The sequence below is a fragment of the Ambystoma mexicanum genome, chromosome 3p, assembly GCF_040938575.1.
Source record: "Ambystoma mexicanum isolate Mex_15411 chromosome 3p, UKY_AmexF1_1, whole genome shotgun sequence".
Lineage (NCBI taxonomy): Eukaryota > Metazoa > Chordata > Amphibia > Caudata > Ambystomatidae > Ambystoma > Ambystoma mexicanum.
The window spans coordinates 323361881-323383722 of record NC_090925.1 but is presented as its reverse complement, the minus strand read 5'-3'; the positions used below and the strand labels follow the sequence as shown (position 1 = coordinate 323383722).

The window sequence follows — 21842 nt, the reverse complement described above, 5'->3', positions numbered from 1 at the left end:
GATCCCAGGTACAGGGCGTTGCAATAGTCGAGGCGGGACAATATAAGGGCTCTAGCGAGTGTTAGGCAGCTAGTGTCCGACAGAAATGGTTTGGCTGCGCGGATTAATTTACACGTGTATGCCTTGGAAGATGCCAGGGGGCTCACTTGTCTTTTGAAGGAGAAATTAGAATCCAGGTAAAATCCCAGAGTTTTGACCTCCTGTCCGACTTTGATGTTGTTCCCGTCAATCATGAAGGAAGTGTAGGCCGGGCCAAGTTTCTTTAAACTGGACATGGTACCTAGGATGATAAATTGTTTTATCATTCAGGCATAGTCCATGAGTGGCCATCCATGCCTGGATGATGATGTACACTTTTTTAGCAAGGCCAAATCCTTTCCATAATCTCCAGAAAGCGAAAGGAGGATTTGGGTATCATCTGCGTAATTAGTGTAGGTGATACCGAGATGCCCCCTATGGTGGCACGTTTGTGTTTTTGTGTTTTAAAACGTGCATAATATGGTGAAACATGAATGATGACCATGTCACAATCAAATATTACTACTACACCTAATCACTGTCAAATACTATCACTGCAATATAACATGCAGCTGTGAGCAAAGATTCCTTTTGAACTGCTAAGTGATCTTTTCATTAACATATTTTCATGTTCGTATTGTTTTATGTCTGTTACTATGTGAACTATGCATGTAAATGTTTTTTTTCTACACGTTTTCCTAGTAATTCCTTCTATGTATAAACTTTATATTCTTATGTTAACTTCTGGTTTTCGGAGTTCTTCATGAAAATAGTTCAGTTGTTAATAAAATAGGTATATATTTCTTTCTCTCCTTATTTAGCCTTGGAAGAGTACATTATTGGCACCTAAATAGACACCAACGTGTGTTAGGTGGTTCACATGAAGTCGATAAAATAGTATACATTTATTCAAATGAATTCAGTAAAAATAACCATGCAGGAACACGCACCTTTTTGTGTACATCACCTTACCAAGTGGATCAGCCATTGTAGGACTTTTGCACTATACCTTTTAAGCAAGGTGCATCACATAGTCTAGTGAGAGTGCCCTCCTCACTCTGCAAGTTCTCTTCGAATCTTACTCACTCGTTGCTCTCCCTGCTTTGTCATCTCCAACTTCCCCAAAAATAAGACTGCAAACCTCTCTTTTATAATCTCCTGACGTCTGCTCATTTGGTAGGCTTTCAAAAAGGAGTTGGCCTTCTTGGAGTCGGGTGTAATGGCCTTGGTCTCCCAAGGAAGTCCTGTATGGCTCCTGTGAAGGCATCATGAAGCAAGACACAGACAACAGACTTAAAGTTCAAAATAAGGTAATGTATTAAAGCAAATGTATGCCTAACTTGGCCTTTGGTAAGGTGGGATTTTCCCTACCTGAATGAAACTAAGGAAGGTCTGAGTCAAAGAGTTAAACATAAAAGTCTGTCTGTGTCCAAAACCTATCTTTGCCCTGACAACTAAAGCTAAACCATGTGGAGGGATGTCAATAATCAAAGAAATGGTGTTCAACACAAAGTCCGAGCTTCTCCCAGCTCTTAGCCTCCTTTTTGCCTCCCCTTGCCCAAGTTCATGAAAGTTCCACAAAAGTCTTAAGATTACTTTTCTCTAGTTCTAGGCAATACAGTTCCGCACACGTTCCAAGCAACACATTACAAAAGAAAAGGGTCTTGAGGCTCTGTACTCAAGACAACGTGTGTAGTTCCTCAGGTCTCAGGGTTCCTTTCCCCAAGACTTCAATACCACAACTGATATGTGTATCAGTCTATCAAAGATCAACACAAATCCAGGGCAACTTGACCCTCCTCCTGGTTTGTATCACCAGCTTACTTTTAGTGCTTCTTCTGGATATATTTCACAATGCCTTTGGCTTTCACATTTCAGGCTTCCCTGGTCTAGGAACAGTTGTCACACCACAGAGTCCACCCATCAAAGGTCGCGCAACCAGGAACCCAAGGCTCTTTAGCCGACCAAGGTTCTTCGGTTTCACCCCCGTGTACAGATTCACCTTCACTTGGCTTCTCTTTGTAAGCCTCTTGGCTTTATATATAGTTTCATGCTTTCCTGGATTCTCTGTCAGCCTCTTGACTTTGCCATTATGTGTTACACATCTCTGTGCCAGTCTTTGGCCTTTTAGCACTGTACTCATTCATGAAGTTCACTGTACTCATTCATGAAGTTCACTGTATTGCAGTGGTCTGGTTCATGCCCCACCTTTCTTTAACACTCTTTCACACTTGCACTCATTTATGAAGGTTGTGTTTAATTGGGCACTTTCCCTTTTATCTTTCATTCGTTATAGGCTTTGCCCATATTCAATATGCATAACTTGTTCTTGTTTCACGTTTTCATTACATACTGGAAGTTCACTAGGTGGCGTTACTGGTGGTGGTGTGGAATGTGACTTGGCTCAAATGGACTTTCCTACTTTGACATTTCAGGTGAAAGGGTTTTTTTCAAACCTTTTTAAATGCACCATAACTTTCTTGGTGTTGTATGTGTGTTTGTGTATGTGTGTGTATATATATATATATATATATATATATATCAGTGTTGGTTCAAGTTTTAATTCAGCTAGGTGTTTAAGATGCATATTTTATCTTTGCTTCGAGTTTTCATTCAGTTTGGTTTTCAACATGTATTTTGCAGCTTTGTTTCAGGTTTTTATTCTATTCGGTATTCAATAAACATTGTACGGCAGGCAGTTCATTATCTGTGCACAGCATTCCCGAGGAGCCCCGGCTTCGAATGACATCCCCGACACACACTGGGTTTTGGCGTCCTCTCCAGCGGCTTCTACTGCCTTTTGGTCTAGTTTGCCTGTCGGCGAACTGCCTCCTGCGAGCCACGCTTGCACTGCGTGTGTTGGCCTGTACATGCTGGGGCCTCTGCTTCCCCAACACGGACAACGTTCCTTCTTTCCTGCATGCCGACAGGATTAGCAACACACTTCCCAATATTGATGCTCCTACACCTGTAGTAGCCCCATGGCCAAACTGGCCTTGGACTCCACAGCTCCTCAGGGTATCGGCCGGCGTCCTGGCTTACTCGCAGTCCCCACCACAGCATTCTCTTCATATCACAGGTCTCCTGCTGGTTTCTCCTCCACATGTCTCCTTGTTGCTCTTTCTGCTGTTCTGTGGTTCTCCATTTATGCACCTGCAACCACTTGACAGGTTGCAGGTGTCTATTCCTAATTAGATTTGCCTGACCATAGTTAAAGGGGACATGACTGACCATCGCAGCTAAGAGTGAGGCCTGTGCGCGGAGTCAGACTGAGATTCTAAATGAGGCGCAGAAAGAACTTGCAGATAGAAGACCATGTACAGCAGAGCCACATTTTCAAGTTAAAACAGCTAGCTTCATGGAACAACTCAAAGATGAGTTAAAAACCCAGCAGCAATAGAGTGTAGTGCGTGAAACAGTTTATTGTACTGCAAGATGCACAAAAAGAATGTGTGGAAAATTTGAGCACACTGCAACATAAGGTCAATGATCAGACTAGTTATACTAGTGGGCTGTTAGATGATTTTATGGCCTTTCAATTACAAATAAAGGAGTTGAAAAATTAAAACAGTCAATTAATTATAAAAGGGGTTGATTCCCAAAATGACTTTGATCAAATGTATCAGAAGGTAAATACTTTAAAGCAGAAATTTCAACAGGGTAAGGAAAAAGACCTTTTGAACCAGGAGAATAGTGTCCTTGCACGGGAGGTGCATTAGTTAAATATGGATACAGAAAAGAGTCAGTCAGGTCCCCAGGAACTGACTGGAAATAGGCAAGAAAATGTAGAATTCATGGAGCATGTGAGGCAAGCTGAAGCTGACCTGTTAGTCACTGCAGTGTAGAAAAGCTCAAAAGAAAGAGATTTGTAGTTTGAAAGCAAAGCGCTTTGAATATGCGTGCACAATGCAGACAGCACAAAACGAAAAATGAGTCGAGTCGGAATGAAATCGGGGAATTGAAAGATCAATGAATGGCCCAGGGTAAAGTGCTCAAGGCTAATCAGGCACTGGTCTCGGAGTTAAAAAGCCAGCTCTCTGAAAATAAGGAAATAAGGACAGAGAGAAGGAGGTGTGAGTTTGATAAATGAAATTGAAAATTACAAACAGGCATTGAAGCACTCTCACCAATCAGGGTATGGCAAAGGGGCCTCTGATCCAGGGGTGATGCCCTCCTGTGGGGGAGGCATGGTATTACAAGTATGACAACCGATACAATGGGTACAATTAAGACCTTTATTGAAATTGTTGGGGTTGGAGAAACTCCTACTTTGCCCTTTAACTAAGATGGGAGTAGACTTGACCATCAAATAATAAATAACGCAGTCCTAATGGAGACCATCACATCAAAATGGCCTATTCTAACAAACCGAATGCCTGCCCTCTTGTACAAAACGTGTAAAAAGGAGAAATGTATGCAAAAGGAAAAATCAATGCTCAAGTGAATAAATGTGGTTGAACCAGCTCTCGTACCCATGTTAGACCTCATGGAGTAAGGTGGTCCCTGTAGGCAAGATGACACACTCTGGCTCGTTTTCCAACACAATAAACCATTCAAAAACATGGATCGAGGCGTGTCTGGCCTTCTGCATTAGTCTCTTCATTCGCTTGATCACTTCAAACAATGCACCTTTCATAGAGACTTTCGAGTGGGCTGCTTCCTTTCGCCGGACCACTGTTACTTAGTATCACTGATAACGCAGCTGTCTGTTACTTCAAAGTTCATTCACAGGTCTACCTTTCCTTGCGTCTCATCCACACGCATGCAGCCTTCGCTTGCGATATAATGTTGCTACTTCAAACTTTAACACACACTAGTCTCTCAGGTTGCTTGCCAATTCACTGCCTGTGTGTGTCTCTTTCTTGGTTTTGCGATATCCAATTCATGAGTCAAGGTTAGTACCACGGGCTTGGCCTTGCCTCCCTAACACTGCCGTTCACCCGGGAGGGTCTCTGGCATCCTTGAAACACAGTGCAGTCTTCACTTATGCAATCTGGCCTTTTCCACATTTTTTCCACAGCCTCTCGGAGGCGATGACCTCTGGTAGAGAACTCTTGCATTTTTTTACCCACATGTCGCCCCTTGGTCCGTCGCTCTGCTCCACTAGGTTTGCCTTTGTCCCGGAAGTTCTGCTTGTACCAGTGTTCCGGCTTGCTCAGTGTGTCTCTTTGGTTTCTACCTTTTATTTGTGTGAGGAGAGCTAATTGGAGAGCTAATTGGTATTTGGTGTATACAAGTGCCTGACCTGATTAGTGGGACATTTCCAGTACAATGTATGAACATTAGTTGCACTCAGTCACCCTCATTCTCTGCCCATTTTTTGTGTAAACTGGGGGTGGTGTAATTGGGACCGCAAAGAATCAAAAAGAATAGGAGGGGTAGATAAACAAGAGGGGGGATACCACGTCTCACCATCAGCTGCGTCACCCCCACTCCCAAAGATCCCTCACCCAGGTGATCCTCCCGCACTGATCCACCCCAGGAACTGGATCCAAAAGCTATGGCTGTGTCCTGGCCACCAGGATGACAAGTCCCTGAGGACTAGCGGGGGAGACACCCTTTGGTTGATCACACTCCCCATCAGTAACTTCATGCCAGTTGACCACAACTTCCTGTGGGCAGACTGCGACTGACCTCATGCTTTGTACCTACAAAGCCCAAGGAAACATGAAGCACCTTGACTTACCCAGGCCTATCCAAACTGATCCAGAAGTCCAGTCCTTCTGAGATTGAGAATACTCACCACTATCACACAGAAGGGAAGGTGGCCAGACCAGTGTGTCCTGGGAAGTTGAGAGTAATCCAGTGAGTACTTCAGACCATGAAAACTTACTTGATGAGAAAATGGACTTAAAAATAAAATGAGATTGCAGAGAGACTACCTATCTCACCTCGCTCGAGAAGAACATTCAAAGCTTCAGCCCATGAGGGGCATATTAAAAACCTCCTTACATTTAGGGGAATGTGTGCATTTCCCCCAGACTATATAGAAGGGGGGAGACTACACAGTTGAGTCACTCTGAGGAAAAGACTAAGTATTATCATATGCCAAAAGGTGACTACAGGGGAAATGACCCTGAAAATTCAAGGCACCATAGGCAAGAGGAGTCCACACCCTGTGGTTTTAGAAGGTATTCCCAGACTCAGAGACAGGGAGCGCCTAGAAGATAGGGAATGGAGTACCAATAGCAGTGTTGAGTCAGAAGGTGATGAGGAGGTAGTAGCGGAGGGATTTTCTTTCCACTCTTTTAGGAGATTTACATTGGTAGAGGTGGGTCTTTTGTCTTCTAACGGGTTGTGCTATTTTATAGTTAAATGTTCCTGTCTGCTCTAGTATCTCATAGGGCCTGTGCCACTTTGAAACAAGTTCATTTTCAAAGGTAGGTAAAAGGATTAACACTTTCTGATCTACTGAAAAGGGCCATATTTACCTTCTTGTCATAGGTAAGTTTTTGTTGGACTTGAGCTTTCTTCAAATGAGTGTGGACTAGATTTCAGACGAGTTTCATATGCTCTCGCAATCGGGTTGCTGTCTGTCAGAAGTTGAGTGGACTCAAATGCAGAGAAAAAGGAAGACAGGGAAACAAAGAAAGGGTTTTGGCAAAGGTACAACTAGACCAAGGCCATATAAAGCTTCATCACCCCATACCATAAAAACGCTATGTATTCACTGTGGGAACATCTAGAATTGTATGAACAAATGATATCCTCATTTGGAATTAAAAATAATGTAAATTGTAGGGAGTTTGTGAAATGGACATTCTCTCCTGAGTACTACAGCTTCATTTCGGGTCTGGAGGACCAGAATAATTATAAATGGTCCACCTATAAAATGGCCATTGTGAAAAAAATGCCCATACATAGGAACCCACAAGAGGCTGTGAGGCTGCATATAATTTGCACTGTGGGGAGGATCGGGCACCTAGGGAGTTTGTGCTGGAGTTTAAGCAGGCCTTTTCTCCGAATTCCCGACAGGTGAACACAAATGCTACGGAGTTCATAACTACACATTTCCATGCGCTCCCCAAGTCATAATGACTCAGTTGGTGCATGATTTTCACGAACACAGGGCCCTGGATTGGGTGATTGAACAGGCCACCCGGAACTATGCGGTCCAGATGCCCACTGAGAGTAAAAACACCCCCCAACACTCCCAAACCATCTAATACACATGCTGCTGTGAAGGTGGTGGAGGTAAAACTACCCCTCCATTGGATCTGGAGACAGGAGTTTGGGGGGGCTAATAATACTCCTTCTGCCAACAAGCAGAATTCAAGGCAGAGACCACCCTCGGACCCAGCCCATCAAAGGGTAGTCAGGCAGGATCTCAGACTAATGACCCCTCTGACTTTGCCACCTATGTAAGCCCTAGGTACAATGGTAGCAAACCAATAATGGGATATGTATACACTCCACCGGCCCAAAGGGGAGGGGGGCGGACCAATCAGGCAGGTACTGCCCTTGGAAACTTTTCTCAGGAGGGAAGTATCACTCCAACTCCCAATCTGAACTTTTCCCCCAGATATCCCCCAAACCGGAACTTCCACAATAATCATCCTTTCTCTCCCCGGTTCCAGGACAATAGATCCCTGAACCTGGGAGAAGGGAGATTCAGGACCGAAAATTATGGAGGGAATTGCCAATACCCGAGCTTCTCTAGGAGAAGGGACAAGTTAAGGTATGACTCGAGACCTCCCCACAAACCAGAAAAGGTCTCGCAACTGGAGCGACGGGTCAAGCAACTGACCGACGACCTGGGCTCATGCTAAGGGCTCAGTCCAACCCTCAACCTAACACTGCTTCCCAGAATGCTCCAACACCCAGGGCTGAGGCTCGGGGAGGAAATGATAGGCGGAAACATCCGGCAAACCATAGGTTCCTGAAGAGGGGGCCCGGGCGGAAGGGAGATGCCAAACCCTTGAGGCAGCTTCCTTTCTCACCCAGATAGAACCCCTAGAAACCTCTCATCCTGAAAGTGACTCTTCTATCCCCGAAATGTTAGAACCCAAAGAGCAAAGAGTAAGTAGGAGTAGCCAAAGAAGAACCCACTTTGTGGAGGAGCTCGGGATCATCCCCTTTGAAAGAGAAGAGTCCCTGGGGGACTTGGGTAAACGGACCTCTTTCAGAAATTGGGGGGATCTCTCCTGAGTTGGACACGGTACGTATGGAGGCCGACCCACAACAAGCAACTATTCAACTACTAAAATGTGAGCCAGATAGAATAGAAACTGAGGTGTCCTTCCCCCAAACAGGTTCTGAGAACTGCCACCAGGAAACAGGGGAGAAAGAGGACTCCCCAAATCTGCCCATTGTTGTTGTAAAACTTTCTTTACATATTCCCAGACTCTGACATGAAAAATGGCCCCATATCACAGTGTCAGAGTTCAATATTAAGAAAATGACCACCGGGCTGGCAAATAACTCACACTTTCTTTGCACCCTTGAGGAGAAAGGCAGTTGATTATATGCACCGGTGAGGGATCGGGGTCAGTGTGAATTATTATCTCTGGTGGATACTGGACCCCATGCCACCCTCCTTTTCAAAAAGGCCTTTGACCAACTAAACTCAGAACGGTGGGAGAGCCACCAAATTCCCCTCACATCACTTACCCGGCCAACTCCAAAAGTTTGATGGAAATTACATTTCGGTCGAAGGGACTGCAGATCTGGAAATAAAAATTGGACTGAAACATCCGATGATAGTCGTGACTCCAGAGGGCAAACCTTGTTTACTGAAGAACAATCTCCTGAAGAGGTTTTCACCTCTGATCGATTGTGTAAACAAGGTTCTCTGGAACCAGACTAACTGGCCTGTAAAATAAAAAATGAGTACCAATTATGTAAACAGGAATGGTACCTATTTAATTGATCAACTTTCTCAGAAAGTTGAATTCCATTTCAAGAATAACCAAGTCCCAGACATCACTGCCATCTTTGTTGGAGAACAAACTGGTAATGGGGACCCTTCTCCGTTCTTGAAAATCAACCTTCTTCCCATTAGATTTAAGTGGTAATCTACACTGGAAGGCGTAGAGGAGGCATGGTATCACCCTGTATTGCACAGAAATAAATCACAGAAAAGACATAGAATTCAAAAGAAAATACATCACCGTGGGCGTAACTGAATCCCTCATCTCGCCAGAAGAGGCTGAAAGACCCCGGTAAAAGCCAGGCTGAGAGCACAACAGCCCACAGGTATGCCGGACAAAGGCGTGCCCCTTCCGACTGAGGTCTTTGTACTTGTCCCGTCTGACCGTTGAGGGGTTCCGCATATATGCACTCCTCAAAAAGGGGTGGTAATTTCTCGAACCTTTTGGCAATGCACTTGCGCATTGATGGGTAACCATTGGTTGCCAGCTGAGTCAACCGAAAGTACTTCAGCAAAGTAAATTCAGCTCTCAGCAAAGTAAGTACAGCTTTTCACTGAGGCATGGAGTAAATATCCATTATGGCTCTGAGTGCCCCCAGAATACACTGCGCACCAGCGCCATGTTTTAGCTCAAGTATAACACACCCGAATGACACTGACACATTGGATACAATGTGTAAAACCTTTCATTGAAAATGTTGGGGCTGGAGAAACTCCTACTTTGCCCTATAACTAAGATGCGAGTAGTCTCGACCATCAAACCATAAACAAAACAGTCCTAGTAGAGTCTATCAAATAAAAATGTCCTATGTTAACAAAACCTAATGCCTGCCCTATCTCTTGTACAAAAAGTGTAAAAGGGAGAAATGCATGCAAAGGAAAAATCAGTGTTCAAAAGAATAAATGTATTTGAACCAGCTCTCTTCCTCACGTTAGACCTCATGGAGTAAGGCTGTCCCTGTAGGCAGTGTTAATTATTGCATTAGAGATTCTAGTGTTGTAGGAGGCAGATTTTGCTGTAAAGTTTGTAGGCGTTGGCGATGGTGTGGTACGCTGCTTTGGAGGAGTCTGATGGTTTTTTACTCCAGGCTGCTTCCGCATGGCGTTTACTGTTCCTAAATTCAAGTAGGTAATTGGTGAACCAAGAGTTTGAGTGGCTAACAGGTTTAGATATATGAGATGTGAGGGGGCAATTGTGTCTACAGCTGTGGTTAGTGTAGAGGTTGGCTAGGATGTTGGGGTCCTTGGAGAATGGAGGTTTGAGGTTAGGAGTATCCAGTAGTGGTAGAATGTTTCCTTTGGTAGGCTTCCTTGAGCTACGTGAGAGTGCCGGGGGCAGGGAGGAGCTCTTTTGTTTCTTATTTTGTGCTATGGCAAAAAGAATAATATGGTGATCAGACTACGGGCAAGGTGTTCTGGAGGATATCGAGATGCCGCTGTTGAGGTCAGCAATCGTTCGACCTTTGGCGTGGGCAGTGTTGACGTTTTTTGAATCCTGTGGTTTCTAGTGCTGTTGCTAGAGCATCAGCCTGGGAGTACTCAGGATCATTGGGACCCAGGTTAATGTCACCTAATAGGATTATTTTTGAGGAGATCTTGAGCTTGTCTTCCAGGATGTGAAGGAGTTCCTCATTGAAATTATGAAGGGGGCCAGGAGGGGCAGTAGATGATCTGAAGTGTGATGGTGCAAGAGGGGGAAGAGGTCAGCTTTAAGGTTAATCTATATTTCCTTGAAGTGAGGTGTTCATTTTTGTGAATGGGAGGTAGTCTTTGGCTATCAAAGCCACATCACCGCCCTTGGCTTTAGGTCCATCTTTCCAATATACTGTATAACCCTTTGGTAGGGCGAGAGCAAGGGCAGGGGCAGAGGCATCCTGAAGCCAGGTTTCTGAGATGGCAAAGGCGTCAAGGTTACATGAGTGGAGGAGGTCTGAAATATCCAGCGCGTGTGCCAGTAGAGAGCGAGCATTGATAAGTGCACCGTTTAGGTAGGGGTCTTTTGCTGGGTGGGGGGGGGGGTGTGTGTAACCGTGGTGTGGGCTGGTGCTGTTCTTTTGAGATGTTTGCAGTTCGGCCTGTAGGAGGGGGTAGGGCTCGCTGGGGAGGCGACCCTAAATAGGGCAGTCGTTTGTGTTAGGCAGAATCATATACAGTACCCTTTGGGAACACTACACACAATTAAGACTACAAGTGTAAGTACAATTTCACCTTTGGTACAAGCCTGTACTACACAGTAATATGGTAGCAGTGGCTGAGCAGCCAGACTTATCTCAAGAGTAAAATGAGCAGTACAACAGGTTACACAAAGGACCAACAAATACAGTGATTCAAACCAACACTTACTCAAGGTCTATTGTGAAAAGAATATACATTTATTTACAGTCATTTGGAAAACATTCCACTAGTAAGAGCTGCTCAATATCACAATCTAATATACTACAATACACAACCAATCAGTTTCTGAACAAGTTCAGCTCCCCTGAAGTGGGAGCAAAATGGCACTTCAGTTACTTTAAAAAGGGTTAAAAATACAAGGTGATAAGAATCAACATCACAAATACTTTCATAGGCAGGGCAAAGGGTTTCAGTTCACTACAACCAGCAATTCAATTCAATAGGCCTGGGCCAAAGTCAATGGTTCAGAGTCTTGTATAGGAGAGCACAGTTCTGGTAGTAAACGGTTAAGTCTTTGCCATGGATCTTAGAAGAATTTGGTCAGACGAAAAGTTAGATGTTGGATTAGGGAAGGACAAGCCTTCAAAGTCGGGAAAGTTTCACAAAGTTTCACTGCGGCCGAACAGAGTTCTGCACAGTACCTTGTAAGTGAAGAAAACCTGTAGCTGAGGCAGTTGTTCCTGGCAGTTCCTGCAGATCTCGCTGTTCCTGAGCTTCAGTCGTGGGGATAAGGAGGACGACGTTGGGAGGTTCCTGCACTGCCCACAAGCCACAAGCTTGGCAAAACGTCGGTTTAAGGTGTGAGTGCCTTAAAGTCCACAAGCTGGTTTCCTTCCCCCTGGATATCCGGTTTTCAACAGCACTCTGAAGAAAATTCGTCCAGGTAGCTTACGAGTTGGTTGTTCACACCAAGCTCCACGGAAGAAGTTAACCTTGAAGGGCTTCTCTGTCGATGGAGTTTCAGGCAATTCGGACCTGCAGCAGGGCTTTATCGGTGGACCAGGAGTTGCAGCAGTCGTCTTCCTTCAGCTCGTCTTCGGTTCTTTCGTTACAGTGGTCGACTCGCTTTCCAAGTCCCAGAGGTCTGCTTTTAAACAGTTTTCCCCCATTCATTCCAGCCAGGCTGTCACTCACACAGCAGGGTGGCTGTCTTTGGCGGACAGCCAGCCGGCCAATCACGCCAGATTGCATTCAGGTCTCTTAGGAGACTAAGCACAGGGAGTTTCGGGCACCTCCCTCACATCCTGTCCACCCCAGACACTCAGGCGCCAGGGGAGGGCTTCAGCAATGAAGCCCGCCAAAGGCCAACGAACAAAGGGACCAAACCTGGTTTGGCACGCAGAGACAAACCCAAGAAGGACCTTTCCAAAAAGAAATGGCGAAAAAAGTTGGCCGGAGTCTGTTTTTACAGATAGGACTTGGGCGCCATATTGGAAAACATGGCTGACCGGATTTTTAGCTACCGGTGTTAGCGGTCAGGAGAAATCATGGTAGTTTGTTTATAACCACTGCCACCAGCCATTTCAAGTGGGAAAGGGTAACATTTGACTGTTACATGAGTGTTTAGACTCGGGAAGCTAGGCAACCCCTCCAGCACTCTATAGGAAGAGAGGGTGTGCTGGATCTGTAAATTTAAAAAGACTAGTAAAGTCAATTTAACTTTACATGCTCTGGGAGACAGATGTCAGTCTCAGAGAAGCTATTTGAACCTTGGGCAGTCTGAAATACACCCCTGTGTCACTGCACTGAGGGTGCTGTGTGACGCACAGAAAAAGATGCCGCCTCTGGAGTTGTTTTAAAACTCCATATCCAAAGAACACAAAAGTAAAACGCACATCAAAATACACAAGAGTGGGGAAAAAAAGGCTCACACTCTTCCCAGGTAAAACATAAAATCCTAGAATCCAGCAAAGTTGCTGGGGGTCTCGAAAGGTAAGGGAAATTAGCACATTCTTGAGAATTCTCCCTAACAGTTTGCACGCTGGGGCAATATTCTGGGTGATGGGTGGGGGAGTCTATAGCAGAGAGGTGGTCAGCGGTATTGTCTTCCTTCGATGTCTGATGTATCTTTATGGGGCTCGCCTTCGCAGATGCATTTAGGTTGTCATTAGTGTCCTGTAAAAGTGCATTGTGTGAGATGATGTAGGCAGATGTATTCAAGCTGGCAGCGTCAGTATGTGGATTTGCACTGGCCGTTTCAGTATGGGTATTTAAGTATACTTAATGTATACTTTCTACCCAAACATCCCAAACACATTTTTAACTTGTTTTATGACAACAACCATGACCAGTTATGCCTCACTGAGACTTTACTACAGGATGAGGCTGGGCCTGCCATAGTTTCTGGAATCCACCTGGCTACACTTTGGCGGATGCGCTCTATAAATACAATAAATAGAAATACAAATACCACGAGCCCTAGAGGTGGTGTACCCCTGATCTACAGAGGATGACTCCTCTTTACCCTTCTCTCCCCTTATGTTCTATTAGATCACTATGTCTCGCATCATCCCTTGTTGAAACCACCTTCTCTCTGCACAGCTTCTGCTTTTTCAGGTGCCTATATTCCACTACTCTCAAAGTGGTGGACAGTATTTTTCTGTGCTGACTGACCAGGAATGGACATCTAAGTGAACAAGCGCTGTACAGCTTTCTAGGACATAGCGCAGCATGAGTCTTTCTGGTGAAAGCGCTATACAAACCTGCATTAATAAGTACATTTCAATTAATTTATTTGATATAGCGTGCAACACACCAACATAAAATTAACACAAATGCACAGCTGTTTGCCAGGAGGAGGCAGATTGTAGGAAGCTAAACACGCTTACCTGATCGCTGGCCACAAAGAGTTTAATCTGATATAAAAGCGAAGTCCAAGTCGAGAATCTCCTCTTGGGCATAGCATAAAGAAGAAACATAGAAATCCTGATAAGAGTATATCAGGCAAGTGAAGTCCTGGCAAGGGAGTATACCAGGCAAGAAGTGCATAAAGAGTCCTGGCAGGCGAGTATACCAGGCAAATTGCAAACGTATAAAGAATGTCAAGACAAGACTGTGTTGGTTGACTAAAGAAGGAACTTTTGTTAAAGAAGGGCTTATAAGGCTAAACAGCTTTTACCTAACAGGGTTATTGTGGGCTAAGAAAGACACAAAGAGCTGTTAGACCAAGGTACATTGTTATTCCATTGAAGACTCCAGGGGAAGAGAAGCCCCCTCTGCAACGAAGATTTTTTCCTCTTTTACGTTAGAGCTAGTTTGTTTTTATTTATAAACACTTTTTGAAAATACCAGCTTAACGATATTTCCCCTTTCACTTTATTTTGTTTATAGTGTGGGGGTCAGGATTTACAGTTTGGACACAAGGATGAGTTTTGATTTCTGACATTGTGACACAGTTCCTTAGTTTTTGGGTTTTTTGATAGGGAAGCTCCTCTTAGTGCAGGGTCAGAGAGGCATTTTCCCAACCCCTTTTCGTTAAATAAAGTCTTTAACCAAAAGCATGACAACTTTGTGCCCGCCTTTCATGTCTGACACCTCAGAGGGGGGAGTAGGGGAGAGCAGCCCCAACACCCTCTACGGTTAATTGGGGTCCAGCCCTCTCACCTGGATTCGTGTTCGCTGTTCCCTCGAGCCAATCTCCACACCAGAATTGGGCTCTAGTGGTAGCCTCCCCTGGGGCCCCGCCTCTCTCTTTCCCTGGCATTGCAGGCCTCATCTCGGCGGTGTCCATGGATTAGTGCACCTGTAAGCCTGGGTGCTCCTCCCAGGGCGCGAGTTAGATATCAGACAGTAGAACTTCCTTGCGGGGCCATCCAGCACTCCATGCTCACTCCCATGCGTTGCAGATTATATTTGGTCCGCACTCATCCGAGGGCCTCTGCCATGCTCTTAAGGCACCCCTTCTGAAATCGTCTGTGAGGTAGTCTGACCCAGTCTCGGCTGGTGCAACCCCAGGGGTGCCCTAGGTTGCCGTGGGGGGTTAGAGGGCCTCAGTGCTCTCGATGCTTCCCCCCAGCACTTGCGGTGTTTCATGTTCTCCCATTGGGCCCTCGTACTTCTTCGCATGCCCGGAGGTGAGGCACCTTTGAGGATAGCGTTGGGTGGAGCAGGGACTTTCCAAGGGCTAGCCGGCTGGGAGAACAAATTAAGGACGGTAGTCTTCACAGCTGGATGGGATGGCTCAGTGCCACTTTCCTCTCTACGTCACAGGCGCCATATTGCTTTCAGTTGGCAGCACTCGGGATGGAGACCCCTGCTGTTTTCTTTCAGCCCCTGGGACCATCACTCATGTGAGCTCGCCCAACACGTCTTTGGGCCCGTTAGGGAGGGGCGAGCACTCCTCTGCCCTCTAAGTCTACCTCAAACGGAAGACCCCAGAGGACCAGCTTATTTCCCATGGTGGGCGAAAATCTGGGACATCCTTGTAGCGGAAAAGGTTACAGCTGCAAAGGAACATGTTTTACACTGATTCAAAGATATTTGGACTCAGGAATACGGCCTGCATTTCCCCACACAGGCACACAAATCAGAGGAAGTGGTGCACTTTTTACAAGAGAAGGAATCACTTGGGGGCTGGCTTAAGTTGCGGGAGGAAGGCAGGGTGGGAAACAAGAGGATGGGTAAGTTCCTATGAAACATTATTTGGTGTTCTCCAAGTACCTAATGTTTAAGCGCCGCTTCAATGTTTTGTTTTATGTGCAATCAAACTTAAAGTTAAACCTTTTTAAAAATTAGCTTCGAACCAAGCATTCTTCCCATGCTGGTCGGGCACCGAACAGAGGCTTTCAAAAGAGCGTCCGCATTGTTGGCGCTCCAAGTCACGCCCCCCCTTCATAGTTCTTAAGGCAGGTAGTGGAATGGTTTAACACCACTTTTCGACAGGACGACGCTGGCTTTCTCCTTGCAGAATGGAATGCCTTTTGTAAAGCTAGGTCTTTAAACATTTGCAGAAACTACTTTAAGCTAAGAATGGCCAGTCCACGGAAAAGAGTTAAAATTACACCTGCCATTGCAAACTATGTTCCATAGGAGGTCTTTTTTTTAGAAACGGGGTGGGAAGGTGACCAGTAGGAGGCAGTAGGCAACATCATTATTTCTAGTCGGGAAGTAGTGATAAAAGTTCAGTTTGAGATTTCAATACCTTTAAATGTATATACTTTGTGCATAAAATATTCATCCAGTTCTTTCAGTCAGTAGGCCACTTTTAGGTACCTATAATAGGTAAAGCCTATAATGGGTAAAGCCACATTAGACATTGGGGATTGTTTCCCTTTGGGCCGCGGGTGCAATGGGCTTGCCTGTCTTTATATTCGAAAATTAAGGCCCCTAGCCCTAACTCTCTGTACCATCTAATGGGAAGGAATCTAAATCACTGTCATGTACTATCTACTTTGAGAGCAAGATCAGAACATACCCTCAATGAAATTGGGGTGACTCTAGAGACCCTGACCATGAATCCTATGAAGGGTAAACAAGCTCCATTTATTTTGATTGGGTTCAGACCACTGATGACTTCCATTCTTATTCTTCCCTGAGTCATTTGAAACATGAACACAGGCGCAGAAGCACCCCAACGAAAATGCTGCATCAATTCCCAAACTGATTCTATAGAGGCATCCTACTTATGGTACGGTGGAATCTGATGCCTCAATTAAGGAGGTCATTAATTCTGGTGGAAGCATCTTAAGGCACCTGGTTGTTGAGTGTGTAGCTCTAGACAGCCTCAGCGCTAAGTTCCTGGTGCCTTTGGATGTAAATTCAATAACGTATGACGTAGGCCTGGTATGGAAGCACTGCCTTGATATGCATAATATTCATGAGGGGCTGGCTCTATCGACCTTTATTAAAAGTTTGAATCTGTAGATTTGGAAATACTCACCGTCTACTTCTGGTTTGATGCTTATGGAATATGTACTGTGCATCTTATTCCCTTTTTTTAGATTATGTTACCATCTTTCTGTTCTAAGTATCCTCTAAATGTTTGATTTGTATTTCTCCTTTTTTTAATTGTTAGATGGTTACTAATTTGAATACATTTTTGTATTGGTTTTATCAATGTACTTATTTTTGACTTTTGTATTTCTAAATGTTTAATTAAACCAAATACAATTAAAAATAAAACATGTACCACAGACCGTTCAGGTTTTCCTGTGAGGTGGCATATAGGTCAATAAACCTTCACCAATGTGTAAAGATTAATAATTTGCTGATGGTTAAAGAGAGAGAGGAATCATTGATGCCAAATCTGTTCCTTAATCCTGACATGACTTTCTTGGGACCGTCCCTTCTGGTCTCTTGACTCCCCCCCTAACCATAATTCTACCCTTTCTTTATTTTGCAGATTTTCTGTGGATTACATGTCTTCTCTGGGCAAGACAATAGGTAAGAGACAATGTAATCTTTGGACAGATTTTTGGTTGAAAGAAACATAATGTACTTTCTAATGTATATTTTTGTCCCACAGATGGATTTTCTTTCAGAAAGCTCTAGGTGCAAACGGAATCCAGAAATCGTGAAACTGCCCCAGATTGGCAGGCGTGACTTAATACATGGCTCAGGCCATGACATCATGGGAGCCACTGGCATGGGATGTGACGTTGACTAAGAATCCCAAGTCCCTATTCTGGGAAATGTGCCTCATGTTTTTAACAAATCCATGGATAGGTCTCCTTGGAAAGCCTTGTGATTTAATCTTTGTAAGGAATGCAAGTGAGAAATGCCAGTGGCACATCTTCACATCTTCGTATTTGGTGTGGATAATGGGAACAATGACTTCGGTTCATGACATGCAATGCACTGTGGCAAGGTAACTGGATCTGCCCATGTTTGCCGAGCAAGCCAAAAAAGAGAACTTGCTTAGAGTTTGTCTAAGGCATTAACAAATAAGTGGATGATTCTAAAAAGCCATTTTAGCACTCACATTACGCACATTCTCTGTAATCCAGTTCCACAACCCACTGCACTGTGTATCCTCCGCAAGGTCTTTTGGTCCGCCTTCTCCTCCTTTGACCTTTTCCGAATAACGCAAACTCCCTCATCCTTCCCATGCCACTTTATTCTGCTCCTACCTCCCCTCCCATCATTGGCCCTTCTGCTCAGCTGTTTGCCCAGGACAATTGCTGCTTTGGTTTTCCCTCGTTGGCGGGTCACTCAAGTGGGACAACATGAACCATATTTAAGACCTGCCCCCTTTTTTAATGCAGATCTGCTGGTGTCTCGTAATGGCAGCCTTCTATGTGGAAGGCCAATTTCGTAGTTCATTTTCAGTCTAAGATGGATTTTCCTGACTGCCGGTTCTCTGCAAGCAATGTTCCGCCTGCTGCGTCATCGCTGATGCCTCTATCGCCGGTGGATTGTCTTTGCCGTTGGGGTTTCTGGACGCAGGAGCGCTACAAAAAAGATATAGAACACTGGCCAGCACTGTAGAAGGTGAATGCGGCGATTCTAAGTTGCACTTGACATTTGCTGCCAGGCACAGGCAGAAGGGAGAGAGGCAGAGGCCCTCCCAGCTTCCTCACCCTGCCTCTGGGGCAGGATTGGCTCTGGTAAGCATCCTGGGTGGCCTCCTACCTCAGTTTGAGAGAGATCCCCAAACCCACTTAACAGCGTCAGATCCCTGACCCTGTCACACGATCCTGTGTAGGATACTGGAGTTGGTGGTGAGGATATTGATCTTTTTTGATATTTCATTGGGTTATTTTTTTATTTTTTATTTTTTTTTTGTGTTTAATTGTATTAACAATTTTTACAAATTCTGTCCAGATTTTCTTGCGTTTTTCACTGTTTCCGATTGTGGATATCGTGCATTTTTCTGTTTGCTTGGACTACCAATTAAATTTTCTTTTATAGATTAATTACCTCCAGCTTCAGTTTTTCCAAAAGATATGGAATTGCCACACATTAGCATATTCCACCAAGTTTCTTCATTTGTGGTTAGTTGCCGAGCTCTGTGTGGATTGAGATAGGTGGTTTGCAGGTTTTCCGTTCCTGAGCAATGAAGGAGGAGATGGCGTAGTGTTTCGGTTTCCATCTTCTTACAATAGCGACAGTTTTTGGTAGTTGACTGTTTTCTACGAAAGAGAATCTCATTGGTTTTCAATAAGTTTAACCTTGCTCTTAAAAAGGTTGTTCTCAGTCGTTTATCTGGAAACTTTTTTAGATAGTTTCTGACTTCGTCTATTTTTTTGCGTGTTCGTTGTATCGTGTGTGGAGACTGAGAGATCTTCTGCTTTGTCTAGAGTCTCAATCCAATCTTGTATTTTAAGTTTTTTCTTTATTTTTCCCGGGATCCGTTCTATGTCCCATTCTGAACATCCGATTTTGTCCGCTTGTTTCAGTAGTCTACTGTACCAGCTTGTTATCGTTGTTTTTTTTTTCACTCTTCAACTCTTGAAGTATGATGTCCAGGATTTCTGGTCGTGGGTTCCTTATGATTTTACCCAGGAATAATAGGCTGTTTCTCGTGACCACAGATTCCAATGATTGTAGACTCAGTTCGCGTCGAATGATTGCAATGGGAGTGGAGTTTGGAAGTCGTAGTACTCTGCGCCAAAATATACCTTCACGTTTAGCCCACAGTGTCTTCGGCAGATGTGGCATGGCTTCGGCTCCTTAGGTCAGAGTTGGACAGACCTTTGCTCTATAAAAAGTTTGAGTGGAAGAATTGAGAATTTCCCGAATTTCCTATCCAAAGACACTGCCTGTGCTGCTAAAGTTTTTGTTTTGGAAAACAGATGTACTTGCATCGTTTTATCAATTTTACTGGACGAGAGTTTCACCCCTAGGTAAGTACAGCTTTTGACTATTTCTAGTTTCTTCGAATTTACGAACCATTGCGATCTTTTGTTTGGTCTCGTCGGTTTTTCTAAGACCAAAATGTTCATTTTTGATGTATTAAGCTCCAGGTCATTTTTCTTCAGATAGGCTGTGAGACTGTCTATTTGTCTCTGGAGTCCAATTGCTGTTTGATCTATTAGTAGAATGTCATCTGCATTCAGCAATCTTGTCACTTTTGAATCGCCTATTTGCGGAGGAAATGATCGAGTGTCGTTTTTGGAATCTGCTATGTCGGCCATATAGGCCTTATACAGCGCCGGCACCAGAGGGCAGCCTTGTTTCACACCTCTGGCCGTTTTTATGCTTTCAGACATCAAGCCTGCTTCGTTGAGCCGGATTTTGATGGACGTTTCGCTATATAGGGCTTTCACTGGATCAAGAATGCATGGTGGACATTTTTGTTTCTCCAGTTTTCTCCACAGTTTTTCCCTATTCACGCGGTCAAAAGCTTGGACCAGATCAATTGAGGCAATGAATATTGATGGTTGCCCCTCAAACACTTTTGATTTTAGGATGCTAATCAGCATAATGTTGACTGACGTTCCCAAATTCTTTTCGAACCCTGATTGGAAGGGGTCCGTTGTTTTTGCCTCTTTCTGACATATCTGGAGTTCTTTCAACAGCAGTGATCCGAAAAGTTTGCCGAGAACATCTAATAGTGTGATCGGCCTATAATTTCTCGGGTCGTTCCTCGGGCCCTTCTTATAAATTGGGACGATGTTTGCTGTCTTCCACGTATCAGGGATGGATCTCGAAATACTTGATCTTCTGAAGAGATCTGATATTAGTGGAGCTCAAATTTCTGCATCCTGTTTCAAGTGGGCGTTGGAGATGCCATCTGGACCTGGGGCACGGGAGTTGTTCAGATTCTTGATCTTTATCAGAATATTATCCTCTGAGCATACTATCCATTTGGAGTGGTCTTGAGTGGTTGATGTTGTTTCCCCTGGGGTAGGATCTTTGTATAAGTCAGTGTAGTGCTCACTCCATTTTTCTTCTGGGACACTGTTTATGGTTTTTATGTCCGTGGGTGCGATTTTGTGCTTTATGATCGTCCAGAACTCTCATTAGTTTTTTTTGCACACTGCTCTTAGCATGTTCTCTGCATCCACTTGATATAGTTCCCATCGTATCGATTGTATCCACGATTTGTACAGTCTTTTGTTTTTGGTTGCCGAATCTATATTTGTTTGTGTTGGATTTGTTCGTGCAAGCCGAGTAGCCTTTCTTAGGTTTGATTTCTTTATCCTGAGTTCTTTGTTATGAGTATGTAAATGAGTTTTGTCATAAGTTCTATTGCGTCGTGAATGTAGGTAAGGGATCAAAACAGGACGGTAATCCAGTTTTTCTTTCGAAGTGTTTCGGTTATTTTGTCCGTTGTAAGCTGCCGTGATACAGACTATGCCTTCTGTCGTAATTTTCAATCGGTTTCCTTGTTGGTTTATTTCCAGATTTTTCGGCATTATCGCTGGCGTCTTATTTTTGCTGGCCACTTTGCAGTTAGTAAATTGTGATCGCTGCCTGTGGTCTTCACTACCTTGAAACTTTTGGTTTGCAGATATAGCTCTTTTGAGGCAAAGATGTAATCAATTGTGCTTCTTCTGCCAGCACTTTCCCATGTTGGAATTCTGGATTTGGCTGATTCGAGGGAATTTAAGTTGCACAGATCCCGCGATTCCATCAGTTTTGCCCATGCTGTACCTCTCGCTATTGATTGTGCACTACCCATGTTATGAGGAGTCGTTTCCATCTTGAGTGCAGGACAGGTGACATTTAAATCACTGCATATCAAGATGTGATCCATGTCATACATTTCTGTTGCGTCTGTTACACTTTTTTCCACGTTATTTAGGAATCCCTTGGTCTTTGTTATCAGTGGATTCCAGTAGATGTTTAATAATAGGATAAGATCCTGTCTGGATTTTTTTTGCCTAGTGTCCTCTTT

General features: G+C 44.3%; 1 protein-coding gene across 7 annotated transcripts in view; it reads left to right on the top strand.

Moving 5' to 3' along the window:
- The window catches only part of RTEL1 (regulator of telomere elongation helicase 1), a 1752068-nt gene that overhangs the window by 935654 nt on the left and 794572 nt on the right, over positions 1-21842 (top strand). For all 7 annotated transcript variants that reach the window (XM_069650890.1, XM_069650893.1, XM_069650896.1 and 4 more), the window contains one exon: positions 17403-17443. In XM_069650890.1, the coding sequence (XP_069506991.1) occupies positions 17403-17443 (41 nt within the window). The remainder of the gene's footprint in view (positions 1-17402; positions 17444-21842) is intronic.